Source organism: Cervus elaphus, chromosome 7 (genome assembly GCF_910594005.1).
Source record: "Cervus elaphus chromosome 7, mCerEla1.1, whole genome shotgun sequence".
In the NCBI taxonomy this organism is placed as follows: domain Eukaryota; kingdom Metazoa; phylum Chordata; class Mammalia; order Artiodactyla; family Cervidae; genus Cervus; species Cervus elaphus.
The window spans coordinates 43,751,210-43,778,625 of NC_057821.1; the positions used below are offsets into that span (position 1 = coordinate 43,751,210).

The window sequence follows — 27,416 nt, forward strand, 5'->3', positions numbered from 1 at the left end:
TCTTCCCTTACTCTCCACATCCAAGTGTAATCAAGTCCTGCTGATTCTGCCTCCTAAATATCTCCAGCAACTGTCTAGGTTATCTTCATTTCTCGCCCACAGTATAATCAACCACCTGCTAACCAGTTTCCTTGTTACCAGAACCAGAGACACTTCATATTCCTTTGGCTGTGACAGCAATGAGGTATCTTAATTCTCCCACAAGCATATCTTCTCTCATTAAAAACACAAACATATAGAAGAAGCTACTTTAACAACACTGGGTACATCTGCAAACTTTCCCCATCATATAGAGAATGAGCTTTCAAAAAGGCAGGTCTTCCGATAGCTTCCTTAGGATAATAGATCAGGAAAAAGCCTGATGAGAACTCCAGGACGTTCTCATGAGAACCTCAGACTCTTGCCCACTTTTTCTTCCTCATCTCTCACTCCTCTGAGCGGCTCTCAGCCAACAATCCTTCCCTAACCACCACTTCTCTGCAAGCTGTGGACAGCCCATCTCTCCTGTCCTCTTTTCCAGGCCTCCTTCCACTCTGTTCCTTCCACTGGGAGAGAAGATTCCCTCACCCCCATTGCCTAACTCCATAGTTAAATGCCCATTGCTCTAGGAAACCTTTCCTGGTAAGTTAAGAGAACAGTTGGCTTTGTCTCCTTTGAGTTCCTGGAACCCTCGTGTGCCTCCCATCACTTTTACTGGGCTGGCCAAAAAGTTCACTTGGATTCTCCCATAGCATTTTATGGAAAAACCTGAACAGAGTTTTCGGCCAACCCAATGCTTTGTTGTAACTATTGGCTTCATCACTTGGTTTTCCCTTAAGACCATAACCTTTGGGAGACGGGGGACATGTCTGTCCTCACTGTTGCCTTTTTTAGGGACAGTGGCAGTGCTTGGTACATATACGTAGGTGCAACATGCCAAGCTGGTATCATTCTGAACTTGCTATGGTTTACAGAAGTCTATCACCTTGTCAGCTGGGAAAGAGCGGCTCCAAGAGAACATTAAATTTAGGGCACAGAGTCCTAAACCAGCTCTCTTCCAAGCACACACATGTCTATTCACACATGTCTATCACTGATGTTTTCAATCTATTGGTTTCAGCTCTTGGCCTGAATGAAAAGAAACTTCCAACTCAAGAGTGCCAGTGATGATCCAGAGGGTCTTCCTAGTTAGCACAGCCAGTCTTGTGCTGGATCTGAGGCAATGATTCCACTTACGAAAGGGATTTGCAGTTCTACACCAGAAAAGGATGTCATGATAAGCCTGGAAGAAAAGTTTAGGGTTTCGTTCTCTCTTCCAGGAATTGCAGGTGACCTAGGTCTTCCCTGGACGCTGAGATGGTAAAGAATCTGCCTGCAACTCAGGAGACTGGGGTTCGATCCCTGGGTTGGGAAGCTCCTCTGGAGAAGGGAATGGTGACCCAATGCAGTATTCTTGCCTAGAGAAGCCCACGGACAGGGGAGCCCATGGACAGTCTACAGGGTTGCAGAAGAGTCGGACATGACTGAGCAACTAACACTTTCCCTTAATCACACAGCATGCTAGGGATCCCTAATAGAGAGGAATCAGCAACGTGGGGCTAGCAGGGGGGCCAACTGTCCTGGATATCAGTGACAGACTCTCCCTGCAGAGCCAGGAAGCCAACACACCAGGTCCAAAGGCAGAATCCAGTTTAGACTGTCTTCACTGTCTAAGCAGTTTGATTTGAAGAGGAACAATTCTAGAGACAGGGGCTACCCAGGAAGGGATTCCTTGAAGCTAGTGGTTGCTAAAGATACGAACTGCATGAATCAGTTCAGTTCAGTTGCTCAGTCATGTCCGGCTCTTTGCGAGCCCATGGACTACAGCACGCCAGGCCTCCCTGCCCATCACCAAGTCCCAGAGTTTACCGAAAATCATGTCCATTGAGTCATCCAGGAAGAAATAAAGGAAGCAGAGTCTAGTCCTGAGGGAAGGGGGCAGCTATAAAGTAGCCTAAGTAGGTACAAGCCAGGCTTCAGGGTCGGCTCCTGCTCTGGGGAGGGGTGGTTTAAGAAAAGCAAAACCTACAGCTGAAGGGCAATCAGTCCGAGGACCTAATGAGAAGGCTGGAGCTCCATGCTCAGGTGAGTCCCTAAGCATCCCCTACCCACAGGTGTATTCATGTCATGCTGTACAGAAAAACCCTGGGCAAATCATGCAGACGGTTCTTGGACCCTGTTATTAACCTGAACGGAGCTCCCAACACATTTCAGGCCTGGCCCTTCATCACTGCTGGCAGTTGGGTGGGGCTGGAGTAAGTAAGGTGGCGCTAGTAGTGAAAAAACCCGTCTGCCAAGAAACCTAAGAGACGTGGGTTCAATCCCTGGGTTGGGAAGATCACCTGAAGAAGGAAATGGCCACCCACTCCAGTATTCTTGCCTGGAGAATCCCATGGACAGAGGAGCCTGGCGGGCTACAGTCCATGACGTGTAAAAAGCAACCTTTGATTTTCTATGAATTAAATTGCAGTACTTTATTAGCCTGAAATTATTATGGACTGAATCATCTCAACTGGAGAAAAAGAAACAGAATCGTTCCAAGAACATATCAATGAGTGATTAGTTGAACACTAGAATCAAAGGACAGTTTCTTTCATTACTTGATTGAAAATAGGAAATTAAATCGGCACAAGATTTTGCGATAAGAGAGATACTAGGTGTTTGTTTATTAGCAGATGGGATCATTTCTCACATTCTAAATAACTTCCTTACCTATTCCTCCACCTCAGCCACCCACTTTCAAAGTTTCAGTCTTCATTTTGTCTCCATAACTGCACCACTTTGAAAATCACAAGCTCAATAACGCGGTTCTGAACCCACGAGCTCCTGTCCTTCCGGCTTCCTTCTGGCAACTGATCCCACTGACCATCTAAAAATTCTTTGACTTCTTTGGAACTTAAAGTCTCTTTTTTATTAGAATTATTTTTGTTTAAATTACACAAATTTCAAATATACAGAAAAGTGTAGAGAATAACATTCATGAACCCACCACCCAGGATACACATTAATAGTGGACCTTTTTGCCTTGTGTTTTTTAAAAGAAATAAAATGTTACAGTTACTGTTGAAGTTATCAGGAATCCTTCCCATTCCCATTCAGTTTTCAGGGCATATATATTGCCAGTAAAGACTATAATGTATCTTACTCTGTACATCCTTCTATTACTTGCTTTCTTCACTCATCAGTGTTTTCAAGATTGATTTTTTTTTTTTTTAATTCCTCTCAACCCACTGGACCTCTCCTTTCCTATCCAATGTAAATTCCAGGAGCACAATGGGGTGAACTGTATCCCCTCAAAAGATGTTCAAGACCTAACCTTCATCAATGGAACCTTACTGGGAAATATGGTCTTTGCACATGTAATAAGTTAAAGATCTCGGGATGCGGTCATCTGTCTTGGACAGTCGAAAGCATCAGTTCTTCGGCGCTCAGCCTTTTTATGGTCAAACTCGCACATCCGTACGTGACTACAGGAAAAACCACAGCTTTGACTATGTGAACCTTTGTTGGCAAAGTGATGTTTCTGCTTTTTAATATGCTGTCTAGGTTTGTTATAGCTTTTCTTCCAAGCAACAAGCATCTTTTAACTTTGTGGCTAGAGTCAATGCTTTTGAACTGTGATGTTGGAGAAGACCCCTGACAGTCCCTTGGACTGCAAGGAGATCAAACCAATCAATACTAAAGGAAACCAACCCCGAATACTCATTGGAAGGACTGATGCTGAAGATCCAACAATTTGGCCAGCTGATGTGAAGAGCTGATTCATTGGAAAAGACCCTGATGCTGGGAAAGATCGAGGGCAGGAGGAAAAAGAGAATGACAGAGGATGAAATGGTTGGATGGCATCACCGACTCAATGGACATTAGTTTGAGCAAGCTCTGGGAGTTGGTGATGGACAGGGAAGCCTGGTGTGCTGCAGTCCACAGGGTCGCAAAGAGTTGGACACGACGGAGCGAGTGAACAACAACAATCCTGGATATGGAATGGATTCTTCATGCAATGTCTGGTGTCCTCCTAAGAGAAAGGACACTGAGATTTGAGATAGAGAGACCAGGTGGGATGAGGACCATGTGAAGACTGAGATTCAAGTTGGGCAGCTACAAGCCAGGAAACACTTAGGGCTGCCCAGTAGCCACCAGAAGCTATGAGAGGCGTGGGGCAATTCTCCCTCAAAGCTTCCAGGAAGAACCAACCCTGTCAACACCTTGATTTTGGACTTCTGGACTCCAGAATTATGAGAGAAGAACTTTTTGCTCTTCTCAGCCTCCAAATTTGCAGTGATTTATTACAGCAGCTGCAGGAAACTGACATAAATAATCCCCTTTGTCTATCTTGCCCTTTTATCCATCTGGCAAAACTCCAGCCATGGACAGACCCAGCTATCTGCTTTATCCATAGCTGTGTTCAGCCAGCCATGCAGACTCATCACAGTCGACCTGAAGTGGGCCTAACTCTGCATGTCTTCCTCGTCTCCTCCCTGGTAGGAGATGATCTTATCACCTAGGAAGACTCAGGGTCACTTCCAACTTCCTACCTGACCAGGAAACCAGGCCCTCGATTCCCTCGCTTCACCGGAGGCGGCTGTTTAGCCCTTTGCGGATGCTAACTCTCCCATCGGGGCTCTATATCCCAACTACCCCTGTCATCTCAGCCCTCTCACCCTCCTGGTCTCATATTTTCTAACTCCTTCTACTGGATTCCTCACATTGGCTCCTCCTGCTTCTGTCCTTTTCATCATAAAACGCCAGCAACAAATTAGAAGGCGCACACACAGTCCCTCCCAAGCAAAATGCACACACACAAGCCCCTGAAGACACATGCGTGTCCGCCACCATCCATTCTGATCTTGTCTCTCTTCTCCACTTGACAGCCAGACATTTTGAGAATTTATTCTTCCCCATTTCCTGCTAAATTCTCACTCCACACTCATTTGGCACCTACTCCCAAAGAACCCACCTCTTGCTAAGTTCATCTGAACTCGAGACGACCAGAATCACTGACGTCGATGGGCATTTTTTCTGTACTTCTTTCACTTGACTTCTTCATGGCAATGAATACAGGTCATCATTCCCCACGCCTTGAAACGTTCCTCGTCTCCTGGCTCCTGTCTCCACAGCCTTCTGGTTTTCCTCCTACATCTTTCTTCCTCCTTCATAGGTTCAGGCCGCTCTGTCCAGTCGTAGCGATGACATTCTTCCTGTGTCTACAAGACAGCCTTCGGCCCAGTTTTCTTTCTTTTCCCTACTCACTCCCTCACCAAGCTCACGCACGGTCATTGCTCTAATCAACACACAATCCCAAAGTTACAAATCCAGAGCAGACCTCTCCTCTGCCTTCCATATATTCAATGACAATATTGGGTATCACAAAGCCGACTCGAACAGAGACCTAAAATTAGAACCATTTCTCCTGCACTTCCCTGCCCGCCTCCGCTCCTCCAAACCTGTCACTCTCCCAAAGGACTCATTTTTAAGGCCACACCATATACCCTAGATCAACATTAGAGTGTCAAATGTGACACTTCTCTCTTCTTCCACCAACTGATCTGTTGCTAATTCCTGACACTGGTTTCTTATGACAGCTCCTAAATCCACCCATTTCTATCAACAAATATTAGTCCAAGCCACTATCACCGGCACAGCAACCTCCTAACTGGTCTTCCTGCAGCCACACCCACCCTTGTCTAATTTGTTCTACAGGATACAAGACGAGCGAGGCTCCAGTCCCTGATAACCATTCCAGCCTCAGTCCATCCCATATGCCTTGCCTTCCATTCTCTAGTCACTGCTTTCCTAGCTTGCTCACTCCTGCTTTGTCACCGCAGGACCTTTGCACATGTCATTTATGCTACCCGGAATGCTAATTTTCTAAATTCCTACTCCCTCGGACCCCAGCTCAAATTTCTCTTTCTCAGGAAAGTCTCCTTGCTCCCTCAAACTTCCCCCTCCACCATTCTTTTGAGCACCTTCCCTTCCCTGTCCTGTCACAGGTGTGGTCTTCACCTTTCCTCTTGTCATTTCATGTCTCCCTCTTCCAGCAACACCATGCATGCCAAACCCACAAGTCTGGTTTCCGCTCATGGTCACACTCCACGGCCAGTTTCAGTATGTGGACGGCACTCGGGAAAAGGTTTTTTATTATTACTTTTTTTTTATTGTTGTTCAAGCCCTAGGGATGCAGGAAAGCTTTAGAAGCACAAAGAGAAATTTGGCACATGGTAGATTTCCAGGGCCAACTCCTGCAGCTTATGATTTTCTGTCAAGAGGAAACAAAAGCGTAATTCGATGGCATCTTCACAGTTTATTCCTGCCAGTTCTGCTTTTCTATAAATATAGTCCTCATTTCCAAGGGATCTGGAGAAGATGGCCGTGGTTGACTATTTGGGGGAGGCCCTCTCGATTTCAGACGGGATGCTGTCATCTGTCTCTGCTCCTGGGGCAGGTGTGGGGTGTGGCAGACACCTGCTGCTGATTCCACAGAAGCTGGACGTGGCGGGCTCAGCGCTTCACAGGACCTGGGCAGGGCCTCTGAGGGCAGGCCGAAAGGCATGTCAAGGTCATCTCCATGAGGACCCGTTATTTGGTGTTCTATCCGTTCCTGTTGTACTCCTCCCATCGTGTAACGCCAGATGCTTCTGAGAGAAGCTCCTTGTCCTGTTGGCCTTTCACCACCATCCAAAGTTCAGCGCCGAAGACCTTTTAAGGACACCAGCCTTCAGCTTGGAATACAAAGATGTCTGAGCAGCATGGAACGTGGAAAGCAGTCTCTGATAAACTCATGTAACTGTTGATGCCAAAACTGAGGAAAATGTTGAGATCATCATTTTCCATTGTGGTTCTCTTATTGCTAATACAACTTACAAAGCAAGATTTCTGGATGCACCTTTGAAAATGCTGTATACACAGACACATGCATTCTGTAACTTGAGTTACAGTGAAACTACTGTATAGCTAATTCTGGCAAATTAGAACTGTAACTCACCGTGGCAATAATAACAGGCCAAGTATGCATTGTATTAATGTCCTTTTGTGTAATCAAGAAAGCACACAAGTTTAAATGCAAATACATAATATAAATGTAATATCTGGGCTTATTCTATATATTTAAAATTGTGGAAATTGTACATATGAAAATACGTTACATACACATATATACACACACATACACACGACAAATAAATGCATAACAGTTAAAACTGGTCAACCAATGAACATTCCCACAATCAGTCAATCCTCTTGTATATTTAATACTTGACGCTTAGCCACACAAAGTTTGTACTTCAAAGTACTATTTGATCGTACACACAATTTATCATGTTAAACATCTTTCAGTTGTCAATTTTTTTTCTCTGTGAAGCTAAGAACTAGCACAGGAAGTCTCTCTTTATTTACAAAAGCCAGGAATATTATTTCTGAATCCAGTTAAGAACAAAACATACTAGAGTCCACACCACTGACTTAAACTAAAAAACCAGATTAGCTTGTTACAGCATATAACCCATCCATTTATCATGGTTTATAGAGCCCATAGCCTATCTCCTATTTTCTCTAATTCAGGAGCTGATTGTCCTTTAAAGAAAGCCACACAGGGACTTCATTCAGTGGCTAAGACTCCACACTCCCAATTCAGGGGGGCAGGGGTCGATCCCTGGTCAGGAAACTAGCTCTCACATGCCACAACTAAGATCCCACAGACTGCAGTGAAGATAGAAGGTCCCATGTGCCATGACCAAAACTTGGCACAGCCAAATAATAAAATAAAATAAATATATTTTTAAAAAATAAATAAAACACATGGAAATATTACATTCATTTGCCAAATTAACCAGTTTGGCCACTGAAGTCGTAATAACTTGCTAAGAACAGTTAACACTAAGAAAGATTAAAGTTGCAACTTTGCCTATCTCAGGTCTTAATTCTTCCTCTCTAAAGTTTTAAATGAAAAAATTTTCAGACTTTAATGGTTCATGAGTAGTCTGATGCCACTGGATCTGCATCCATCAAAGGACGAGTTCTCTGACACCTTAAAGAAGTCAGCACTAAGGTTCAGGTGCCTTTTTGCACAAGAAACATCGGAGCTTCGCCCTACGGTCTTGCCAAATGGACCAAGGCAAGCTCATGAATGTCCAGAGGAAATGCGTCCACTACAGCACCGTTCAGGAGTTCATGCTGATACATGGCAATTATTTAAATGTATTACATGGGATTGTTTCATTATAAGCTATTTTCATAGCACAGTCAGGAGGACCACAAAGGAACTTGTGGAATCTTTATTATTTTTTTCCAGTGTTTCCAGAACATTCCCTGTTTCTTCCTGTTCACCTCTGACCCCTCACTTTGCCTGAGAATATATTTCATTTAGATTTCTCTTCTCCAAGGCAAGGCTGTAAGTGCCCTTTTCTGTTTCACTCTGGGGGGATATAGAAGAGTCATCCCTTTAGAGTTTTGCTTGCATGAAAAACTCTCACGAGTGTTCAGAAGTATGTAAATGACCTACACGCTTTATGACACCTTAACAAGCCCATATAATGATCAAAAGCCAGGAAGAACGCATTCAGGTGAAGAGACTGTCAGCGGGGTGACAATTTAGAGATTCATGAAATTCACAGGTTCATCCTAATCTCAGGAAGGAATGAACAAATGATGGCGACAGGACATTGAGGCTCCCATCTCAGAAACAGAAAGCACCAACTGGGGATGGCTACATGAAAACTGGTACAGATTTCGAGACTTGGCAACCTTCCTATCTCTGTTTTTCTCTTTCATTCCTCAAAGCAACCAGCATGAAAACTCTCAGCTCTGTAGAGAAGGTATGAGAAGCAGATTGCCTATTTCACACTTTGGGAGTGAGCCGCAGGGGGTAGAGGACCAGGAAAGAGAGAAGGTGATGATTCTGAGGAGGAGGGAGAACAGGACACGGGGTTAGAAGCAACTAAAAGCCCCAGAGTAGCCCTGGATAACCTGTGTCCTTAGGTATCAAAATCAGAATGAAACAAAGAGAATGAATCTGCATGGCTCCTTCATCATCTCATCTCAAACCCAACACAGTGAAATCAGAACTCTTAGCATTTCTTTCCCTACACACTTCTCTCTATAAGACTCTTATTAAAAAAAAATTCACATGAAGTGCCACCATGAACATCCTACTTAATACTTTGTCATGTAAGATACCATTCTCACCCCATCTCACAAATGAGAAAACTGGGGTACAAGGTTCAATCAACCAAGGTCATGCAACTAACAAGTTTCAGAGCTGTACTTGAAGCTAGGTCATCTGACTCCAGAGTCTGTGCTCGTCAGACCCCAGCCCTGCTGACTTTACCCAGATTCCTTTGCTGTTGACTAGGCTATGAACTAGAGAGTTATCTTTGTCATTTTACAATGATGTTTCACTTATTCAAGATTCTTCCTCCATGAAAAAACCTATTCCTATCTGCCAACGACCATACACAACTTACTTTCTGCTCTGTGTTGATTTTTTACCGGAGAAGGGAAAATAAGGACGAAAAATAAGAAATGGATTGTCAATGCTGGAATGAAAGCATTTAACTATGGGCAAGGTGGAGCTGTAAGTTCAGGTATTTATAGATCAAATCAAAGTGGTGGTTGTATAAACTGAAAAGCAACAACAAAATACCCAAGACTCGTGAAAACACATAGGCTCTAAAAGCCATTTTCAATCACACTGAAGAATTATTCCACACGAGAGCAATTCCAAGGCTTGATTTTTTTCTTTCCTTTGGTTCAGGCAGCCAATTGTAATTAAATTCTACTAACAAATGTACCGAGTTGAAGTCAACAGACGCCCAACGAAAAATCAAGGTAAACAAATAATCTTACCTGCAGACGTGTGTTTGAACTTTTCACTTTTCTTCTTCCTCCATTTCCAAGGCTTGAAGATCCTTCCTAGGTTGGCAAACTTACTTCTCCTCCGGATGGGTGGGGTGTGGGTGCCTGGGACGAGGGAGTCAGAACGCATGGCCGCCAGCCTCTCCACTTCCTCAGCTTGTTTTCCCGAGGAGGAGATGGAAAAAGGAGAAAGAAAAGTGTTAAAATGGGAGCCTCACAGATGGCCAACGTTCTCCATGGTTACAGATAACAGAAACCACATGACCGAACTTCCGTTTCTCTTTTTGCCTTTTGGAATGGAAGTCATACCAACGTGTTCTAAAGGCTGGTGACAGTCAGTCAAACCCTAGGGGATCTGGAGCACCCAAAACGGATTTGGCCAACCTTAACCTAGGCTTGAGAAGGAGGACGAGGAGGAACAGAGCCCTCCTGACACAGAGACTCCCAACAAGGCGAGGATGGGGCGTGAGAAGAGTCAAGTAAGTCAGTGTAACTACTGGTCCAGCACTTTCTCAAGCAAGACCTGGCAGATGCTATCACTGTAACACCGTCTGCTGAGGAAAGAGGGAGAAAACATTTACCAACCGTCCATTCCAATGCCAACATTTCCACCACCCACGACGCTCCTTCCTAGGATGATGCTTCACCCAGACGGGCAGAAGCACTAGACTCTACTGAATGAGTGGCTCCCCCTTAAAAATCCAACTGACTGTTTTCAGAACCACACTTCAGTAGATCTTATAATTGCTTTAATTCCTCTAAGTCTTTTTGTTCCTGGTGCTTTGCTTTAATAAAAAATTCTTAGAAATTGAGAGTTGAGAGTGATACTAGGTACCGTCTAGACTCATCCCAACAACTTGACATTTGAGGACATGAAGACCTTCAAACTCATAATGCCTCAGGGACCCTTTCTTAAGGGCCGCAATCACTCTGACTCCTTTTATCACTTGGGACAAAACTCTCTTCCAATGTACTTGAGCAGCTATAGATCTCAGGGAGGTAAAGAGACCCTGACTTGAATTTTTATGACAGGAATAATCAGAGAAAGTAACCTCATTGGCAAAATCAAGGCAGGCGGGAGAGATCTACCTTTCCAGAAAGTCCAGTTACATCTAGAGCTGAGGCCAACACAGAACTACTCTGCTGGGCCTCTAACATCATCCTTCAGAAAAACCTGGACTTCGCAACACAGGTTGATCTCTGAAGCTCGGTCTCACAGCCTGACGTTCTACCTGCTGTCAGCCATCATGGTTTGAACTCAGGAGATTCAATTATTCAACAGAAAGAGACAGAACAGCATTGAAACATATACACTGCCATGGGTGAAGTAGATACCCAGTGGGAATTTGCTATATGATGCAGGGAGCTCAAAGGGGACATATGTATGCCTATGGCTGATTCCTGCTGATGTATGGAAGAAACCAATACAACACTGTAAAGCAATTATCCTCCAATTTAAATAAATGAAAAAAAAAACAGACCTATATATGGGACCTCAACCATGTGCCAGGCAGCGTGACAGTGACCGATGATGGCAGGCTGGTGAAGGTTGTGTCAAGACTGAAAGAAAGCAGGTGAATTTTAGAGACGTCTGGGAAGCCAAGTCAACAGGACCCAGGACTGACTGGGTGGGTGAGGGGAGGAGGCAGATCATTCCTGAGGCCCCATGGATCACGTCAGTGGAATGGCCCCCTCCATTGCTGGAATCAGGGGACACTGTGGGGGCATGAATTTGGGGGACGGTGGTGAGCAGCCAACAATCTGAACATGCTGCATGGTGAAAGCAGTTAACCCTTTGATTATAGGGTTCAGTGCATGGGGAGCCCCTCTCTTCCATCACTGTCTTACGTGACCACTTAATACTGAATCAGACACTGATCTTTCCTGGAGCAGATACACCGAAGAACTGGACATGGTTGGGCAGACTCTAGAGGAGGGGACAGTGGCATCAGTGTGGAAAATTCCGCTGTCAGGGGGAAACTGCCAAATTCAACGGAGGCAAAGAGGACAGAGGGGCGGACTCTTCTTCACTGCTGGAGAAGACCCCAGGGTGTGCCATTTGGGGCTGGATTTTAGAGAAGGAACCGTTCTCCTGACATGGGGAAGAGGAGTAGTGGATCCCTGGAAGGAGAAAGAGACCCAAAAGGAACAGAGAGGGCTGAAAGAATACGGCATGCCTGGGAGCTACAAGAAACCCAGGGAACCAGCGGGGTCAGCTACACTGGGTGAGATGGGGAGTCAGTGGTGAGAGGCGGGGGATGGGTCTGGAGCCAGACTCTGCAGGCCTTCGGAAAACTGGGTGTTTGGGTTTGACCCTATTTGCAGAGGGAGATGGATGAGAATCTGAAAATGGGAATTGACATTATTACACTCAACGAATACTTTCGGACTGCTCACTGTGTACCAGACACTCGGGCTATGTCAGTAAACAGGAGATTAAAAATACCAACTGACGGAGCTTCCGCTGGGGGGTAGGGTGGAGAGCAGGCAACACACAGTCAAAGTAAGTAAACCGTACAGTAGGTTAGGAGACAGATGCTTGAGGGAGAAAAGAAAAGGTAAATATGACAAGTAAATGATATCAAGAGTGTCTAGGTGCGGGAGGGACTCAGTTTTAACTAGTCTGATTGAGAAGACATAAGACCAGGACACAATATCAGATTTGTTTCCGAGAAATATCACAGCAACAGCCACGGCATCTTGAACTGGAGTGTGAAAAGACAGGCATCGGGGAGAGTAACAAAGGAGGCTACCGAACACATCTGGAGGGTAGTGACAGACGGGACACGGAGAAAAGATGCGATTCGGCAGACAGAGAGTCAACACATCGTGGTAATTTTCTAGATCCACATGGCGGAGGACAAGAAAGCAAGAATGAGGTTTTCGCTTCCCGTGACCAGGGAGATAATGTAGACTTTGCGTGTTTTAATGGACTCTGACCAGAAAGGAAAGAAGCAGGAAAGGATGGTTGCTCAAGGACAAGGGCTTTGAAGCCAAATAATGAAGTCTATTTTTTTTTTCTTCTTTAGGGAGTTGGATTCTATTTCTTAAGCTCACGGAGAACTACTGAAGGAAGTTTGTCAGGAAGGGGTGGGAAGACAGGATCACATTACTAGGCTGAGCAGCAAGAGCCAGTGGAGAGCAAGAGACTGAAGATGCAGGGATGAGACTGGGAAGTCTGTGACACAGGGGTCTTAGGGAGGAGAAGAGGTGGGATCAAAAGTACTTACAGAAATTAGTCATCAAAGACTTTACTCTGAGTGACGAACATCTGAACCGAGGTCTCTGATCACAAATGGCACGGATCAGATGTGAGCCTCAGGAAGATGAATCTGGCAGCAATGGATAAAGTGGATTATTGGAGACTGAAGAGACAAAGATAAAGATGGAGGAGACTTCTTTAAGTAAGTCTGGGTTACAGAGAGGTTGAGCAGACTGGTTCTTAAAAAAAAAAAAACAACTGCAATGAGGAAATAGAAGCCAAATGGAGCAAGTAAACAGCCTCTGGAGCAATACTGATTTTGTTAATTATTCTCTTTAAAGGGTACCAGCTGCTTGAGTTGAGCATGCTAAGTCGCTTCTATCGTGTCCGACTCTTTGCGACCCCATGGACTGCAGCCCACCAGGCTTCTTGTCCATGGGATTTTTCAGGCAAGAATACTGGAGTGGGTTGCCATATCCTCTTCCACGGGACCTTCCTGACCCAGAGATTGAACCCTTGTCTCATGTCTCCTGCACTGCAGACGGGTTCTTTATCACTAGAACCATCCGGACGCCCCCTCAACAATGCTCAACAGCTGGGAAGAGGCACATAGTGACAACTGTGGGAAGCCACACCAAGGAGGGTTTGAGTCCAGGATGGAAACCAACTCAAGACAGTCTGGTGATCTCACTCCCACAAGATCACTTTCTCTTTTGTGGCCACCACCTTTGAAAAACTTCTTCCCTTAGCTGATAATCTCAACTTGTCCAGATGTTGCACCTACCTTCCTTATCTAGTCTCCTGTCTTCAAACTTACATGTTAAACTGTTGCTAGATTACTTCTCTCAGAAATTTCCAATGGCTCCCCGTAACTTACAGTAGAAAGTTCTGGTTTCTTGCTTTGCCCTTCAGGAATCTCCATCTGAGTTCTGGCCCAGAATGATCTTCTAGTACTTCTCTAAACAGACGCTGCAGCCCAAATGAAACACTGCCTAAACCCAACAGACTTGGGGAGAGGGAAATCAAACCACTAGAAATTATATGCAAAATTTCATGTCTATTTGAGTATCTGCATTTGGCTGGAGGAGTTCCCATCTTTTGAGTCTCCAAACAGTCTAAGACACAAAGGTAAAAAATTTAAAGCATCCAGGGGCTTTCCTGGTGGCTCAGAAGTAAAGAATCCAACTGTGAAGCAGGAGACAAGGGTTCAACCCCTGGTTCGGGAAGATCCCACATGCCTCAGAGCAACTAAGCCAATGTACCACAATTATTGAGCTTGCACTCTAGAGCTTGGGAGCTGCAACTACTAAGCCCACATACCAGAATTACGAAAGCCCACAAGCCCAGAGCCTGTGCTCTGAGACAAGAGAAGACACTGCAAAGAGAAGCCCGCACCCCTCAACTAGAGAAAAGCCCGCACAGCAACTAAGACCCAGCACAGCCAAAGATAAATAAACAAAAAAAAAAGGTTTTTTTAAAACTAAAACATCCAGGTTGAGGCCTCTATGAGTTCAGCCAACTTAAATCATCTTCTGCTAAGGATTAAAGGGAGAGGGTATATACTGAAGCCAAAAAAAAAAAAAAAAAAAACCCACAAAAACCCCAGATAAGAGTTATTCAGGATTGCCATGGAGTCCACTCTCATAGTTGGTGCTTCCTAATGGTCTGTTCGGTCAGTAAATGAATGAGGGCATCTGACCCCACTCATTCACACCATCTTGAGAGGTATGAAAATCATCATCCCTACTCGACCCAGAAAAATGCATTGCGAGGACCCAAAAGCTCTTTCACAATCACAACTTTCAGAAATGAATAAAAATTATTCTGAAATTACCATGCTAAAATAATTATAAGAAATTAGAAGTGCCTTTGAAAAATTTAGAGTAGAAAAGAGCTGACAAAACGTTATAAAGGCCTAATTATAACTCCATCGTTAAATGAACCCTTATGAAGTATATTATTAAATCCAAGATGTTTAGTCCTTAAGGCTAGATTTTTTGAACAGATGAATTATTTTAACTGTTTATGTTCTAATCATCACACGACTTCTTCCCCCCCTGTTCATCTGATGGAAGGGGCTAGCTCTCAACCTGTTTTGCCCCTAGACAGTGACCTTGGAAGGCTTGAAAGTGAAGAAAGAGACCAACTCTGAACACAGTTTGAGGAGGAAGAAAAACAAGAAAACAGAACACGGCTCAGAATACAGTGGCCTCTGTCCAACCAACCCCAGGGACAGGAGCGAACAGGATGGAGCTGAGTAGGAGAGGAAAGCTCTGTTTATGAAAACAGCCTTCTTTTGAAACACATCAAGGAAAGGCTGCTTCGCCCAAGCCCGCTGCCCTCAAAGGTGGCTTCCTCTTGCTGCTGAGAGAGGAGACAGCTGTCTGGAGAAAGTGCTCACTGAGACACAAATCAGCTCGAATGTCAACAGCCAGAACTGAGAATGCTGATCCCCTAAGGTGGGAAGCTGGGCAGCTGAGCTCGTTCAGAGAGCTGAGGGAGGAGGGGAGGCCTGGATCTCTGGGGTCTTCCCCGCGCATCTATCAAAGATGCCCTCCTAACAGACCAGGTGATCTGGGCTCCCTTTCAGGACATGACTGGGATTGGGGCCTGTCTGGGAGGAGGCGGCTTTTCATTCTCTTTAGCAAAGCAGGAGACAAAGCACCAGATGGATGCATGATTTTACCACATTATTGACCAGGGGATTTTTGCAGAAGCTAATACCTGCGGCTGGTGATTTGTTATGTAAATGAATATCGATACAGTCTGGTCAAAAAACGTTCAGGGTAACAAAAGAGGCATTAATACCTCAATAAGTTGTTAATCACCAAGAACCCAAGTAGCTGTGTCTGTGTGTGCTCTGGAGGCACACTCCCCACCCCAACACCCTCCCAGCCCTGCCCCTGGCCCCCTGGGGTGGCAGGCTGCTCCCCATGGGCTCTTAGAGCCTGCAGGGGGTGGGGCACAGCAGAGGGCTCTTCAGCTGGCATTCCCCTACGATGGTTTTTTCGCATGGTGGCTCAGCTTTCAAAAGGCTTATCCAAAGAAAGCACCAGCTTTGGTGTCCTGCTGGCCTAGAATGTGCTAGTCACTCAGGGTCCCCCTGAGAAGTCTGGACAGAAGGGAGCCACAGCATCTGTGTTGTCTGATGTCTAGTCAACGGGCGAGGCAGAAGGGCCAGGACATCTGGGGCCTCCACTCTAGATCTCTCCACGTGCCAAGTGCTCTTGGGATTTCTGAACAACTTGAGAGGCTCCCAGGTTGGACTCTTGCTTCTCAACCCAAAGCGAACCCCAGAAGAGAATGCTTATGTAGCAGGATCTGGGAACATTTGCTTTCCCTTCCAAAAGATTGCAAGGGGTTCTGTTTTCATGACATCTCGCCAGTCTAGGAAAGGGAGCCCAGGATGGGGGTGGAGAGCTGTCAGTCAGGTACACTGAGCTGCCCAGGGCACAAAACTGCCACCTTTCTGCCTCAGGCAGCAAGACCTTTGCTTACAGATGCAAAACAAAGTCACACAGGTCCCTGGCCATTTAGGAAGTGCTCAACGACTATTGCTCTCCCCTTTTAAAAATGCAATTTCAGTTCTAAGAGACACCTTATCACAGGGACATGGAGAATGGTTATGAAGCATCAGGCATAAGAGGGCTGTGGTTTCCCTTTTTCACTCCAAAACTGTCACAGCACAGTCTCCTTTAGAGGCCAGATCTCTCTGAAGCGTTTCTGTCCAACCTACGACTGATCTGTGTTAACTACCAGGTGTGTTTAAAAAAACAAAAGAGTGATGCATATTTATCCTAAAAATCAGGACCCACTGCCTAGTTCCAGGAGGTGCTGAATGGGAGGACTGGGCATTAGAGGGGGTGGCCATGAAGGTGAATGGAGGCTCCGTTGCTCAGAAAAGGTCGCCTGGTTTAGGGGTCACACAGGAGCCTGTAAGGGCTGGGAGGCAAAGCAGAACTGCCACATTGCCCATGGAGCTCCTAAAGGGTTCAGTGCAAACACAAATGTGATTCCTGAAAACACGCTGGTATTAACATCGCTGAGGACAAGGATCTGTGGCATTCACACCTCTTCTCTTTCTAGCCTTCCCTTGACCTTCACTGTCCTTACATATTCTTCCACCCTCTATGTACCACCTGCCCCTTCCTCACCCCTCACCAGCAAGTCAAAGATGGATCCAATATTAGAATTAAGGTATGGGCACTGATTCAGGCATATGCTGTGTGCTTAGTCACTCAGTCATGTCTGACTCTTTGTGACACCATGGACTGTAGCCCTCCTGGCTCCTCTGTCCATGGGGATTCTCCAGGCAAGAATACCAGAGTGGGTTGCCATGCCCTTCTTCCAGGGATCTTCCCAACCCTGGGATTGAACCCAGGTCTCCTGCATTGCGGGTGTATTCTTTACCATCTGAGCCACCAGGGAAGCCCATGAATACTGGACTGGGTAGACCATTTCCTTCTCCAGGGGATCTTCCTGACCCAGGAATCGAACTGGGGTCTCCTGCATTGCAGGCAGATTCTTAACCCGCTGAGCTACTAGGGATGAACACAGCTTCACTGAACAAAGGCTTTCTCTGTCTTAATCCAAAGGCTGGTTAATCTGAGTGAGGCAGGCTCCAGTGAGGAGGGGACGGAGCTCTGGAGCCCCTTGGCTACTTAACACAGGTGGCTGCCTTCTCTACCTGGGACTCCCCAAAGAAAAAGCCAGCCATATGCCCACAAACTTCACCCCCAGTCCAGATGCAACCATCACACACCGCTCAGCCACTGTGCCTCCGGAGGGACAGAAAAGTGTTTATATTTAGAAAGCAGCTAATCAATAATCCTGTTACAGGAAGGGTATTCTTCCCAGGGGAAGAACCAATAAGGGGTGCGCCTTACAGTCCTGAGGTCTGGAAGCAGGTAGAAAAAATCAATTAGGCTGCATGTACCCAGGCCAATGAAAAAACCAAAAAGTGAAAGTCTGTCGCTAAACCGTGTCCAACTCCGTGTGACCCCATGGACTGCAGCCCGCCAGGCTCCTTTGTTCATGGAATTTCCCAGGCCAGAATACTGGAGTGGGTTGCCACTTCCTTCGACCCAGAGTTCGAACCTATTTCTCTAGCTTGGGAGGTGAATTCTTTACCACTGAGCCAGCAGGCACTGGCCAACTTCCTCTTTTCTGGCTCCAGAGATTTCTGCCTGGCAGGGGCCAGTCCCACCCACTGGCAGGAGCTGGTCTTAAAGGGCTTTCCCAGGCTTGCCACTGTCTTCAGCACTCTGAACAGCCACCCTTTACTGGCACCTTGGCAAAGGCACACCAGGACGCTATGACAACATCGGGAGGAGAGAGGGGAATTCATGGATCCCGTGGGACCAAAGATGGCCCAAGCCATGTTTGTGTTAATCTGCTCTTGAAGCAGTAGTTGAAATCCAAGAGGAATAAGAGAATATCCCTTAAATCCTAGGCCCTAAGATGTACTTTTGAAGATGAAAAGAGGGTAGGTCTACTGGTTCTGAACTTTAGAGGTCATTGTATAAGCAGTTATATGACTAACATGAACTCTGCAGACTCTGAACAGGATATGAGTTCCTTGCAACAGGAAGAGATTTTAATCAGGAGATGCTTCTGTATGTATTGATGTGAATGACGACCATGACGATGATGGTGATGATAGTATTATAACACTGACCACTTTTTAGACACAAAGTCAGCCAGGCACTTAACCTAAGGACTCAATACATAATACCTTACATAATCCTCACATTAATCTTACAAGCTACTGTTATTATTCAATCTCCACTTTACAGGTGGGGAAATTGAGAAACGGATGAATAGGAAGATGCAATTCTCAGCAAAGAGAAAGCCAGGCTTTAAATGAAGATTTGTCTGTTTTCAAGTATACCTTCCCACACTATGAGAATCTGGCTCTTCAAATCTCTATGTTAGTGACTAATGTAATAGGGCTTCAGTGATGAGGGAGAAAACAAGCTTCTTTTTGAAAAGGCTACAAAACAGATGCCAGTGTAAGTTAATCTAGAAGCATATTAAAAAGCAGAGACATTACTTTGCCAACAAAGGTCCGTCGAGTCAATGCTATGGTTTTTCCAGTAGTCGTGAAGAGTGAGAGTTGGACCATAAAGAAAGCTGAGTGCCGAAGAATTGATGCTTTAGTCCCTTGGACTGCAACATCAAACCAGTCAATTCTAAAGGAAATCAGTCCTGAATATTTATTGGAAGGACTGATGCTGAGGCTGAAACTTCAAAACTTTGGTCACCTGATCCCGAACAACAGACTCATGGGGAAAGACCCTGACACTGGGAAAATCGAAGGCAGGAGAAGGGGACAACAGAGGATGAGATGGCTGGATGGCATCACTGACTCGACTGACATGAGTTTGAGCAAGCTTCGGGAGTTGGTGATGGACAGGGAAGCCTGGCGTGCTGCAGTCCACTGGGTCACAAAAAGTCGGACACGACTGAGCGACTGGACTGAGCAAAAGAAAAGTGGTGTCATTGGTCTTATCCTAAAATGTCATAAAACATACACACATATAAAATGCACATGCATATAATATAAGCAAACATGCCCTGGAGGATACCCACCCAAAGTCACTAGGACACGCAGAACCAGCAGGATGTTCTCCATGAAGCCCCCGTGACCCAGGTTACAATTCGGAGCTCAGCAGGTGCCAGTGTGGCCTGAAACAGGCTCAGATCTGCTTCACTTAGAAAGGGCTATACACGGTGTATGGTGGCAAGAATCTCAGTTTTTAAACCAGGAGGATGTGGGTTCAGATCTGGAATCTACTGCCTACTAGCTGTAAGATAAGGGTTCTTTTTGGCGTCTGGGCAGGAGGCCTGTGTTTCCTGATTTTCCTCGGGACAATCACCTCTCCTCCACTTCCAGTCCTGGCAACTCAGGAAACTGCGATCTCACTCCCGAGACCAGAGGTGGGCACGTGACCCAGCGCCAGCCAATCAGAACACTGCATTCTCCTCCCACTCTCCTACCCGTACTCATTCTTCAGGGATGAGGAAGTGAGCCCCGCCAGGCAATGAGACTAAATTATAGATTTTGTTGGGGCTATTGATAGGCGTGCGCTCTCAACTGGGATTGCCTATTAGGCCCTAAACCTGGTCAAAGCAGGGGCCATAAATTTTAAAACCTTCTCTCAGATTTGGTTAAATATTAAAAAAAAATTTCTAGGGCGCAATGGTAATTCACATGCTTTGGAAGAAAACAATTCTATTAAGTTGAATACTTTCTATTTTCAGAGTTCTGTGCTGAGAGGATATTCACATTCCAGGACCACAGACAGTCAATGGACAAAGAACATTGCTAACACACTAGACAGGAGGGGAATTTAAATTTATAGAGGTGTTTCTATTCATTGAGATAGTAGATGTTATTCACAAAATTCTTCCTGAGATAGTCAAAACAAAGTTCCTGTTTCATCTCCCAGGAATCTAACCTTCAACCACCAAAGAATGTAACAACTACAAAAATTTATAACGCATTCTATTGTTCCTTTAATCTACAAATTGTGCTGGGAATGGAACCTTTGTATTTAAATCGTAAATGAACTCTCAAGTCTTTTGTTAATCCAAAGTGACAATCTAAATAATGTAAATTCTGTGCTCATCCTAAAACCTCAGATCCTTGGGTCCCATGCTCTTGAGTAAGTACATAATGCCTCTCACAGCTTCAAATTAGACCTCAACGAAACCTGGTTTCTCCTGCAGGGGTCAGCAAACTCTTTCTGTAAAGCCAAATCATAACTATCTACGTTCAGTTGCTCAGTCTGTTACAACTCCTTGTGACCCCAGAGACTCCAGCCCGCCAGGGTCCTCTCTCTGTCCATGGGATTCTCCAGGCAAGAATACTGGAGTGGGTTGCCACGCCCTCCTCCAAGGGATCTTCCTAACCCAAGGGCTGAACCTGCATCTTCTGTGTCTCCTGCACTGGCAGGCGGGTTCTTTACCACTGCGCCACCTGGGAAGCTCCAATATGGGCCATTCACTTCTGCTGCAAATACTCAATTCTGCTGCTGCAACATGAAAGCAGCCTCAAACAAATGTACACAAATGGACACGGCTGTGTTTCAAAGACTTATTTACCCAAACAGGCAGCCAGCCTTTGGGACCATGTCAACTCTTGCCCTATAGCATGGAGTTGCTGGTAATCTTTCTGCCATCTCGAAGGAAGAGCCTGCCTGAGAATTGAGCCAATGGAGAAGAAAATAAAAGGTTGAGGGAGGTATTGCTCAGGTTAGCCCCTGAATCATTTGGGGCCCTGAATCCAGCCATGCCTGAAATCATTCTAAACCCAGACCAATGAATTATATGAACCAATGAATTATCCTTTTCACTTAATCCAGGGTGGGTTTGGTTCACTTTCACTTGCAACCACAAGAGTTCTAACAAATTAACTGTGTGATCACCAGCTCGCTCTCCTATAAAACAAGGACAATACTGACTTGCAAGGATTAATAGGTATGTACTTAAAAGCCCTCGTTGTAGTACTTAAAAGTCAGGCAGACTACCTGGCCAATGAGGGTTCCTCTAGGGTACAATTCCTTACCTCTTCACCCTAGGATGTCCCTTAAGGAATTAGATTATTTTTTTTTTTTTTTGGAGTTTTGGCGGCTCTGAACTATGCTGAAACACTCCAGGCTGATGTAAGAATCTACTGAAGTAAGTACCAGTGAAATTTTTTAAATCACTGGTTTGCATCTGAAAGCTGACGAACCAGAATGTGAATGCACAATCAGCAGTCCAGGGAATTCTGATGCCAGGGTTCTGAGACTCACACGTGGAGAAACAGACTAGACACGGGAATTCCTACAGAAGCCTAGACTCCTACTCCCATCTCCCCAGTTAAATCTATCTAAAGCCTTCAGGAGGCTGGCTAAGGAGGACCATCCCTAGTATAGAAACCTAAGTCATGCTTCAGCACCATCAGCCAGCCCCCAAATCCTCAAATCACTAGAATTTTTTGCACGCATGCTCAGTCATGTCTGATTCTTTCTGACCCTATAGACCAGAGCTGCCAGGCTCCTCTGTCCATGGGAATCTCCAGGCAAGAATCCTAGAGTGGGTTGCCATGCCATCCTCCAGGGGATCTTCCTAACCCAGGGATCAAACCCATGTCTCTTACATCTCCTCCACTGGCAGGCAGCTTTTTTTTTTTTTTTTTTTAATTTTACTGTACAACATTGTATTGGTTTTACTACCAGCGCCCTCTGGGAAGCCCAAGATGCCTAATGTTCATGGACTGCTTTATTCTTTCCAAGTGCTTTTTACCTCTATCATCTCCTTAGATTTTCAAAACCTCCCCTTTATGCAGGTAGGGCATCAAATTTCCTAACTTTGTTTCCCTACAATGATGATTAACATACTATTTTCTCAAATATCACAATTTAGCCTTTCTGAGACCTAAGAAGGTCCACGACAAACCTTTTAATCCTTTATTTCTCAAGCTTAATTTAATCACAAATATAGTTGCTTGGTGTTTCCCTGTGGATAATGATTTCAGTCTCATCAGAGACTAATGTTCACGAGAACAAAATTTGCAAAATGCCAAGGCAGTGTCTTTCTGTCCCCTTTTACGGTTGCAGGAAGTTAAGACATCGAGGGGTCAACTGACTTGCCCAGAATGCACCAACTCAGAGGAATTACAGTGGTCCAGGGCTTCTGAGTCTAGAGACGGTCAACTGTCATGCACATCTCTTGTCTACTGGATGGCTTGAGAATGCTCAAGGCCAGGCGCTGCAGGCTGTTGGTTCATCTATTTTCAGGCAGTCTTTTCCTCCGTTAATACTGTCAAGGTGCACACACTTCTCGACATGTCTCCTCCCCAGAGCTCATTCTACCATCTCATAATAGTCACTCAGTTATTACCGAATATAGGATGACAGCCTGAGGAAACCTCACATTCCACTGAAAAGGACCATTTCTCGAGTCTACTTCCTCTTAAGCTCAGATTTCCCATCTTCTTCCTCTGATAATGTTAGTTTCCTTCTCTACCTCCCGTTAGTTCACGGGCCAGCTCCTCAGTGCCGTTTGTCATTTGTGTAGGGACTGTGTGAAATCTAAATAGTACCTCTGGAAAAAACATTTTAGCAAGAATGTTGGTTCCTTGCTAAAATATGCTTTCATTCCCTTTCCCTGGGTGTAATTCCATCAATAGCTCTAACTTGGGCCTTGACCGTGACTCAGAAAGTAAGAAATTTTGCTTATATATATTTTTTGAGACTTTCAGAGGGAATTCTTAGTTTCACTTGCTTCAGAACACAAACATTAAGTGCCATTAGTCTCTTTTTTAGAGGTAAATGTCCTATTTTGTTTCTCCTCTCAGTAATTTCTTTGGGGACCTTTTATTATTCTTCTCCAAGAAAGACATTCCATTTTTAAAGAGATCTCAGCAGGATAAAGCCATTAGTTCATTTTCCCCCATAAGGTCAGAATTCACATTTAATTTAGTTTATTTTTAAATTCTTATTATTTTTTCATATGACTACATATATTGACCTCAGAGCCTTAGAATTTGGACTCTGAAACCACAGTTTAAGTGCCAGACGTCAGTTAGCTTTGGGACAATGGGCAAGTTAATTAACCTCTCAGAATTACATTTCCTTCATTGCAAAATGGGGATAATACCTGCCTCTCTGGTTATACAATCATTACATTAACACATATAATGAGTTTAACATATTAAACTCTAGAATAATAACTGGCACTTACTGTGTGTTCACTACATATTTCTTAACTTCAAGCCTAGGGGTTTGAATGATCTTGAATGATTTGGTCTGTTACTCTCTGAATTCACTCTTGGCTCCATTTCAATCTCACCTGAAAATAAGGAAAGGTGGAGTGCTGCTAGGTCTTAGCTGGAGGGTAGCAGAAAGCAGAGTTAATAACTATCAAACAGGACTCCTGATCCAGAACAAGGAAACTAACTGGACAGTACCAGGTCTAAGTGGGAAGCCTCAAGTTCTTGAAGTTGAATCATTAGAATTTTGGCATAGAGTATGTCAACCATTCCCTCCCCCACCCCCACTTTATTGCAATAAGTGATTTTAATTGATAAGCATCTTTTCAGTTTGCCTTTGAGGTTATATAATAAAACTTATCATCGCTAAATTAACTCTGTGCTAGTCTCTCTCCCCTTTCAAAGTTGTCTAGGCATTAAAGGATAAAGTATCAGGTCCAGGAAAGGAACAAAGGCATGTCATAAGATATAGACCAAGCTCAGGCCTCTCTCCTGTCTGTCCCTTCTGGCACCCGAAGAAGTTCCAAGGCCCGTGAGCATGTGAAGTTACGATGCATTAACTCAGCAAGCATTTGTTACACATGCATTATACAACTCAAGTGGTGGGATGGGGGTATAAGGAACGAGAAGATGAAATATTATCTGTTTCTGGACTCAAACTCAAAATGTAAAAAGCATATCAACACTCACAGATAATTTCTGACCACCCTAGATAGGAAAAAGGACTTACTTGCTTTTATCTGTACCTGAATCTCCGGGTACAATAAGCTATGGTATCTAAAATGCCCTGCTATCTTTACATTCAGTTTCTTATATGATCATGGCAACTAGTTTCCGAATGATAGAGCCATTCCCTTAAATGCATGAGGCACCTCGGGTGGAATCCTCGTTATATTACAAATAAGTCTGAATAGTGAGGACCAGGCAGATTAACGACACGAACTGCTGTCCCCACCGATCACTCTCCCGATTTATCAGACAGCATTCTTGAACAGAATATCTAAGCATTCCTTGGACAGTGCTTGAGTCCAGCAGGTACCAGACAATACTGATGAGACATTTTGCTGCAGAGCTAATCAAATATCAGTCTTGGATAGTCTAAAATTGATTCTGAAAGCAAAGGAAAGCTTTGCCATTGAAATGCGAGATGTGTAGAAAAATTCGCACTTCCTGCTTCTGAAACTAACAAAGCAGTGGAAAATCGTAAGTGGTTTCAAGATTTTCTCATCCAAAATACAAAAATCTACTGTGTGCAAGAGGAGTTAATGGTCATTCTCGCAGCAACAATTTGAACAATGTTTTATCATTTATTAAGCACTTGCCTTTTATCACACTATTTGATCCCTACAGCAAACCAACAAGAGGTAAAGTGAATATTTTATCGCCATTTCACAAAAGAGCAAATTGACAGTGGCAGAGATGGCTGGCTGCCTGGTTTCCCTTCCTCCTTAGTGAAAGCTTCTTGGGGTTTTGCCCAGCTGAAGACTGGCTCCTAGGCTCCTCTGAGGATAGGTGTGGCTACATTATCAAGCTTTGACTTGAGCTATAAGCTAAAGTGTTGCGAGCAACTTCTGGGAAATCTGCTTGAAGGGAAGGGATGTGCCATTTCTTTGGTCCATTTTTCTCTTCATCCGGTTTCATGAAGCAGAGATGTGATGACTGGAACTTGGTAGCCACTATGAAGACAAAGGCCACCACCTCATAGTAATGAAGGAGCAGTAAGCTAGGTGGCACCATGGTCCTTAAAATCTTTGCAGACCCATCATACATAGTAGCTTTGAACTGACTGCCTCTGCACTTTTCTGTAAGAGATAAGTAAGACCCGATCTTGTTTAGTCACTACTATTGAGTTTATGTGTTTTATGCAGCTGAATCTAATCCCAATACAAAGAATAGCTTGCTGATGTTCATACAAACTATAGTGTTAAGTGGCAGAACATCAGGTGCTAACATATACGTTCTCATTCCACACACTCTCTGGTGGAATTTTAGAACCTTTTATAACCTGTTTCTTAGTTTGTAAAGGAGCCACATCCTTTAATGATTTTTAACACTAATATTCATTTTCAAAAGCCAAGCTAGGGACTTCCCTGGCAGTCCATTGGCTAAGACTCCATGCTCCCAATGCAGGAGGACAGGTTCAATCCCTGGTCAGGGAACTATGATCCTACATACCACTCAGTGTGGCCAAAAATAAATAAATGAATAAAAAATAAAAAGCCAAACTATAGGAAGATGTTCTTCCCCTCTCCCCTCTTTCCCCTCTCTTCTATTGTACTTTTGTGCCTCTCCGGTTTTTTTATTTTCATGAGATTTCCCAGGGCTCAGCTCTCCCTAGACAATGTCACTTACTCTCACGGCTTTAATTAGCACTGATAAGCTGAATGTCTCTAAATTTATATTGCATCTGAGAAGGCTCTTCTAACAGACACCACACGTACTAGCTGTGTAACTCTGGCCAAGTTACTTCTCCAGGTCTCAGTTACCACATCTGTAAAATGGGGATAACGGCATCTACTTCACTGGGTTATTGGGAAAACTCAATTATTTTACACAAATAAAAGGTCGTGAATGGCTCCTGAACCTCCCCTCTTATTGTTACTCCTCTTCCTCTCCAAACAATATTTCATAGGCCTTTAATTAAGGGGAATTATTTTTATCCTTGGTCTGATCACTCTTTAGTAATGGCAATGCCAGTCACCTACCTGCTCAGGGAGAAATCCATGAGTCAGCCTTGACACCAATGATTCCCTCACCTCCCCCAGATCTAATTCATCACCAAAACAGGTCAAAACTACCTCTTAAATTATGTCTCAACTCTCCCCACCTCTCCCCTCAGGTCAGCCCATTTTCCACATCACCAGTTTCTGCATTCCAATTCCCACCCATCACCATCAGAGGTCCTTCACACAGCAGCCCGAGAAGCTCTCATAAACATCAATTAAAGCATGACACAGCTCTGCTCTAACCCCCAGTGAGTCATCCTGCTCTCAGGACAAGGCCCCAGTGTCTTCACACGAGCTCAGACGGACCGTCCGCCCGGTTCACTACTGGCTCCAATCCTGCTCATCTTTTGTTTTCTTTAAACACAAGAAGCACATCATTTCTGCATCAAGGCCTTTGCACAGGCCACTCCCTCTGCCTGGATGGTTACCTGCTGCACTTCTGAATGCCAGTTTCCCCTTAACAGAGAAAGTTGCACCCCTTCCTGCCCATCTTCCCTCCTAACAGAACCCAGATCATCGAGCTCACCTGTCTATTCCTTTTCCACAAGATCACAAGCTTCTTGGAGGCTGGCCCCATTCCTAGCATTAGTGGGTGGATCTCTGATCAGTTATTAAAGGGTGGGTAGCCCACCCATATCTGGCATTGAGCTATGTAAGGGGTGCCTATACAGGTGGTCAGGCTTCTAAGAACGGCTTCTTTGCTCTTAGAGAAAGGCACCAGGAGGCGGTCCTGTTTCTACCTCTGATCATGGTGGGGTCAGAATGTAAGGCCTCAACGGTTATAACCATCTCACAACCAGCCTGGGAATGGAGTCGTGAAACAAAAGATGGCAGAAGAGAGAATCTCAGGGCAATGGAATCG

The 27,416-nt window shown here is 44.7% G+C and overlaps 1 protein-coding gene across 12 annotated transcripts in view; it reads right to left on the reverse strand.

Moving 5' to 3' along the window:
- The window catches only part of PHACTR1 (phosphatase and actin regulator 1), a 488,777-nt gene that overhangs the window by 176,338 nt on the left and 285,023 nt on the right, over positions 1-27,416 (reverse strand). For all 12 annotated transcript variants that reach the window (XM_043908531.1, XM_043908525.1, XM_043908526.1 and 9 more), the window contains one exon: positions 9,859-10,023. In XM_043908531.1, the coding sequence (XP_043764466.1) occupies positions 9,859-10,023 (165 nt within the window). The remainder of the gene's footprint in view (positions 1-9,858; positions 10,024-27,416) is intronic.